Source organism: Scheffersomyces xylosifermentans (assembly GCF_036884685.1).
Source record: "Scheffersomyces xylosifermentans strain CBS 12540 chromosome Unknown RJT20scaffold_3, whole genome shotgun sequence".
NCBI lineage: Eukaryota > Fungi > Ascomycota > Pichiomycetes > Serinales > Debaryomycetaceae > Scheffersomyces > Scheffersomyces xylosifermentans.
In genome coordinates this window covers 2,370,009-2,376,940 of record NW_027042941.1, presented here as the reverse complement: position 1 = coordinate 2,376,940, position 6,932 = coordinate 2,370,009, and the positions used below count along the sequence as shown (strand labels likewise).

The window sequence follows — 6,932 nt, the reverse complement described above, 5'->3', positions numbered from 1 at the left end:
GTGGTACCGACACCGTTATTGTTGAATATCCATCGAATTCTCAGACGACATTGACATCGACATGGACTGGTGATTCAATCACCACGGTGACTCTTTCAGACACTGTTGGTGGTACCGACACTGTGATAGTAGAGTATCCATCGAACCCTGAGACTACGTTAACTTCTACATGGACCGGTGATTCGATCACTACTGTGACTCTTTCAGACACTGTTGGTGGTACCGACACCGTTGTTGTTGAGTATCCATCTAACCCTGAGACAACCACGACATCAATCTGGACTGGATCTGAGACTACTACAGTCACATTATCTGGTACAGTTGGAGGCACTGACACAGTTGTAGTTGAATATCCATCGAACCCGGAAACTACTACAACATCGTTCTGGACCGGATCTGAGACTACTACAGTCACCTTGTCAGATAGTATTGGAGGAACTGATACAGTTGTAGTTGAGTACCCCTCGAATGCTCAAACTACATTGACGTCAACATGGACCGGTGCTAGTCTCACCACTGTGACTCTTTCAGACACTGTTGGTGGTACCGACACTGTGATAGTAGAGTATCCATCAAACTCGGAATTCACTACTACCACCATCTGGACTGGTACGACAATAACTACTTACACAGTAAGTGATTCTCTCGGAGGAACAGATACCGTTGTTGTCGAGTTCCCTTCCACAGCTAATGCCCAAACTACTATAAGTTCATTCTGGACTGGAACAGACACATCAACTACTACTATCAAGGACACCTATGGTGGTACGGATACTGTTTATGAAGAGATTCCAAATGCTGAGACCACAGTGACTTCTACTTGGACTGGAACTGAGGTAACTTCTACTACAGTGACGGATACTCTTGGAGGAACGAATACTGTGATAGTAGAATATCCTTCGAATTCGCAAACTACATTGACGTCGACCTGGACCGGTGATTCGATCACTACTGTGACTCTTTCCGACACCGTCGGAGGTACTGACACATTGATAGTTGAATATCCATCCAACTCTGAGACTACCACCACATCGATCTGGACCGGAACTGAGACTACTACAGTCACATTATCTGGTACAGTTGGAGGCACTGACACAGTTGTTGTTGAATATCCATCGAATTCTCAGACTACGTTAACTTCTACTTGGACTGGAGATTCTATCACGACAGTAACTTTATCTGATACTGTGGGTGGTACCGACACCGTTGTTGTGGAATACCCATCGAACCCTGAGACTACGTTAACTTCAACATGGACTGGAGATTCTATCACGACAATAACTTTATCTGATACCGTGGGTGGTACCGACACCGTTATTGTTGAATATCCATCGAATTCTCAGACGACATTGACATCGACATGGACTGGTGATTCAATCACCACGGTGACTCTTTCAGACACTGTTGGTGGTACCGACATGGAGATTCTATCACGACAGTAACTTTATCTGATACTGTGGGTGGTACCGACACCGTTGTTGTGGAATACCCATCGAACCCTGAGACTACGTTAACTTCAACATGGACTGGAGATTCTATCACGACAATAACTTTATCTGATACCGTGGGTGGTACCGACACCGTTATTGTTGAATATCCATCGAATTCTCAGACGACATTGACATCGACATGGACTGGTGATTCAATCACCACGGTGACTCTTTCAGACACTGTTGGTGGTACCGACACTGTGATAGTAGAGTATCCATCGAACCCTGAGACTACGTTAACTTCTACATGGACCGGTGATTCGATCACTACTGTGACTCTTTCAGACACTGTTGGTGGTACCGACACCGTTGTTGTTGAGTATCCATCTAACCCTGAGACAACCACGACATCAATCTGGACTGGATCTGAGACTACTACAGTCACATTATCTGGTACAGTTGGAGGCACTGACACAGTTGTAGTTGAATATCCATCGAACCCGGAAACTACTACAACATCGTTCTGGACCGGATCTGAGACTACTACAGTCACCTTGTCAGATAGTATTGGAGGAACTGATACAGTTGTAGTTGAGTACCCCTCGAATGCTCAAACTACATTGACGTCAACATGGACCGGTGCTAGTCTCACCACTGTGACTCTTTCAGACACTGTTGGTGGTACCGACACTGTGATAGTAGAGTATCCATCAAACTCGGAATTCACTACTACCACCATCTGGACTGGTACGACAATAACTACTTACACAGTAAGTGATTCTCTCGGAGGAACAGATACCGTTGTTGTCGAGTTCCCTTCCACAGCTAATGCCCAAACTACTATAAGTTCATTCTGGACTGGAACAGACACATCAACTACTACTATCAAGGACACCTATGGTGGTACGGATACTGTTTATGAAGAGATTCCAAATGCTGAGACCACAGTGACTTCTACTTGGACTGGAACTGAGGTAACTTCTACTACAGTGACGGATACTCTTGGAGGAACGAATACTGTGATAGTAGAATATCCTTCGAATTCGCAAACTACATTGACGTCGACCTGGACCGGTGATTCGATCACTACTGTGACTCTTTCCGACACCGTCGGAGGTACTGACACATTGATAGTTGAATATCCATCCAACTCTGAGACTACCACCACATCGATCTGGACCGGAACTGAGACTACTACAGTCACATTATCTGGTACAGTTGGAGGCACTGACACAGTTGTTGTTGAATATCCATCGAATTCTCAGACTACGTTAACTTCTACTTGGACTGGAGATTCTATCACGACAGTAACTTTATCTGATACTGTGGGTGGTACCGACACCGTTGTTGTGGAATACCCATCGAACCCTGAGACTACGTTAACTTCAACATGGACTGGAGATTCTATCACGACAATAACTTTATCTGATACCGTGGGTGGTACCGACACCGTTATTGTTGAATATCCATCGAATTCTCAGACGACATTGACATCGACATGGACTGGTGATTCAATCACCACGGTGACTCTTTCAGACACTGTTGGTGGTACCGACACTGTGATAGTAGAGTATCCATCGAACCCTGAGACTACGTTAACTTCTACATGGACCGGTGATTCGATCACTACTGTGACTCTTTCAGACACTGTTGGTGGTACCGACACCGTTGTTGTTGAGTATCCATCTAACCCTGAGACAACCACGACATCAATCTGGACTGGATCTGAGACTACTACAGTCACATTATCTGGTACAGTTGGAGGCACTGACACAGTTGTTGTTGAATATCCATCGAATTCTCAGACTACGTTAACTTCTACTTGGACTGGAGATTCTATCACGACAGTAACTTTATCTGATACTGTGGGTGGTACCGACACCGTTGTTGTGGAATACCCATCGAACCCTGAGACTACGTTAACTTCAACATGGACTGGAGATTCTATCACGACAATAACTTTATCTGATACCGTGGGTGGTACCGACACCGTTATTGTTGAATATCCATCGAATTCTCAGACGACATTGACATCGACATGGACTGGTGATTCAATCACCACGGTGACTCTTTCAGACACTGTTGGTGGTACCGACACTGTGATAGTAGAGTATCCATCGAACCCTGAGACTACGTTAACTTCTACATGGACCGGTGATTCGATCACTACTGTGACTCTTTCAGACACTGTTGGTGGTACCGACACCGTTGTTGTTGAGTATCCATCTAACCCTGAGACAACCACGACATCAATCTGGACTGGATCTGAGACTACTACAGTCACATTATCTGGTACAGTTGGAGGCACTGACACAGTTGTAGTTGAATATCCATCGAACCCGGAAACTACTACAACATCGTTCTGGACCGGATCTGAGACTACTACAGTCACCTTGTCAGATAGTATTGGAGGAACTGATACAGTTGTAGTTGAGTACCCCTCGAATGCTCAAACTACATTGACGTCAACATGGACCGGTGCTAGTCTCACCACTGTGACTCTTTCAGACACTGTTGGTGGTACCGACACTGTGATAGTAGAGTATCCATCGAACCCTGAGACTACGTTAACTTCTACATGGACCGGTGATTCGATCACTACTGTGACTCTTTCAGACACTGTTGGTGGTACCGACACCGTTGTTGTTGAGTATCCATCTAACCCTGAGACAACCACGACATCAATCTGGACTGGATCTGAGACTACTACAGTCACATTATCTGGTACAGTTGGAGGCACTGACACAGTTGTAGTTGAATATCCATCGAACCCGGAAACTACTACAACATCGTTCTGGACCGGATCTGAGACTACTACAGTCACCTTGTCAGATAGTATTGGAGGAACTGATACAGTTGTAGTTGAGTACCCCTCGAATGCTCAAACTACATTGACGTCAACATGGACCGGTGCTAGTCTCACCACTGTGACTCTTTCAGACACTGTTGGTGGTACCGACACTGTGATAGTAGAGTATCCATCAAACTCGGAATTCACTACTACCACCATCTGGACTGGTACGACAATAACTACTTACACAGTAAGTGATTCTCTCGGAGGAACAGATACCGTTGTTGTCGAGTTCCCTTCCACAGCTAATGCCCAAACTACTATAAGTTCATTCTGGACTGGAACAGACACATCAACTACTACTATCAAGGACACCTATGGTGGTACGGATACTGTTTATGAAGAGATTCCAAATGCTGAGACCACAGTGACTTCTACTTGGACTGGAACTGAGGTAACTTCTACTACAGTGACGGATACTCTTGGAGGAACGAATACTGTGATAGTAGAATATCCTTCGAATTCGCAAACTACATTGACGTCGACCTGGACCGGTGATTCGATCACTACTGTGACTCTTTCCGACACCGTCGGAGGTACTGACACATTGATAGTTGAATATCCATCCAACTCTGAGACTACCACCACATCGATCTGGACCGGAACTGAGACTACTACAGTCACATTATCTGGTACAGTTGGAGGCACTGACACAGTTGTTGTTGAATATCCATCGAATTCTCAGACTACGTTAACTTCTACTTGGACTGGAGATTCTATCACGACAGTAACTTTATCTGATACTGTGGGTGGTACCGACACCGTTGTTGTGGAATACCCATCGAACCCTGAGACTACGTTAACTTCAACATGGACTGGAGATTCTATCACGACAATAACTTTATCTGATACCGTGGGTGGTACCGACACCGTTATTGTTGAATATCCATCGAATTCTCAGACGACATTGACATCGACATGGACTGGTGATTCAATCACCACGGTGACTCTTTCAGACACTGTTGGTGGTACCGACACTGTGATAGTAGAGTATCCATCGAACCCTGAGACTACGTTAACTTCTACATGGACCGGTGATTCGATCACTACTGTGACTCTTTCAGACACTGTTGGTGGTACCGACACCGTTGTTGTTGAGTATCCATCTAACCCTGAGACAACCACGACATCAATCTGGACTGGATCTGAGACTACTACAGTCACATTATCTGGTACAGTTGGAGGCACTGACACAGTTGTAGTTGAATATCCATCGAACCCGGAAACTACTACAACATCGTTCTGGACCGGATCTGAGACTACTACAGTCACCTTGTCAGATAGTATTGGAGGAACTGATACAGTTGTAGTTGAGTACCCCTCGAATGCTCAAACTACATTGACGTCAACATGGACCGGTGCTAGTCTCACCACTGTGACTCTTTCAGACACTGTTGGTGGTACCGACACTGTGATAGTAGAGTATCCATCAAACTCGGAATTCACTACTACCACCATCTGGACTGGTACGACAATAACTACTTACACAGTAAGTGATTCTCTCGGAGGAACAGATACCGTTGTTGTCGAGTTCCCTTCCACAGCTAATGCCCAAACTACTATAAGTTCATTCTGGACTGGAACAGACACATCAACTACTACTATCAAGGACACCTATGGTGGTACGGATACTGTTTATGAAGAGATTCCAAATGCTGAGACCACAGTGACTTCTACTTGGACTGGAACTGAGGTAACTTCTACTACAGTGACGGATACTCTTGGAGGAACGAATACTGTGATAGTAGAATATCCTTCGAATTCGCAAACTACATTGACGTCGACCTGGACCGGTGATTCGATCACTACTGTGACTCTTTCCGACACCGTCGGAGGTACTGACACATTGATAGTTGAATATCCATCCAACTCTGAGACTACCACCACATCGATCTGGACCGGAACTGAGACTACTACAGTCACATTATCTGGTACAGTTGGAGGCACTGACACAGTTGTTGTTGAATATCCATCGAATTCTCAGACTACGTTAACTTCTACTTGGACTGGAGATTCTATCACGACAGTAACTTTATCTGATACTGTGGGTGGTACCGACACCGTTGTTGTGGAATACCCATCGAACCCTGAGACTACGTTAACTTCAACATGGACTGGAGATTCTATCACGATAATAACTTTATCTGGTACCGTGGGTGGTACCGACACCGTTATTGTTGAATATCCATCGAATTCTCAGACGACATTGACATCGACATGGACTGGTGATTCAATCACCACGGTGACTCTTTCAGACACTGTTGGTGGTACCGACACTGTGATAGTAGAGTATCCATCGAACCCTGAGACTACGTTAACTTCTACATGGACCGGTGATTCGATCACTACTGTGACTCTTTCAGACACTGTTGGTGGTACCGACACCGTTGTTGTTGAGTATCCATCTAACCCTGAGACAACCACGACATCAATCTGGACTGGATCTGAGACTACTACAGTCACATTATCTGGTACAGTTGGAGGCACTGACACAGTTGTAGTTGAATATCCATCGAACCCGGAAACTACTACAACATCGTTCTGGACCGGATCTGAGACTACTACAGTCACCTTGTCAGATAGTATTGGAGGAACTGATACAGTTGTAGTTGAGTACCCCTCGAATGCTCAAACTACATTGACGTCAACAT

General features: G+C 45.1%; 1 protein-coding gene across 1 annotated transcript; it reads left to right on the top strand. All coding sequences in view use genetic code 12, as the record gives it.

Annotated features, from left to right (window-relative positions):
- Nucleotides 1-206: 206 nt before the first annotated feature.
- Nucleotides 207-6,208, top strand: RJT20DRAFT_106508 (beta strand repeat-containing protein; the record flags this gene model as incomplete). The annotated part of the gene is made up of 5 exons (XM_064915729.1): nt 207-339; nt 1,099-1,418; nt 2,120-4,178; nt 4,938-5,253; nt 5,686-6,208. Coding segments are annotated over 5 exons (3,351 nt in total), but the record flags the coding sequence as incomplete, so codon positions are not given.
- Nucleotides 6,209-6,932: the final 724 nt, after the last annotated feature.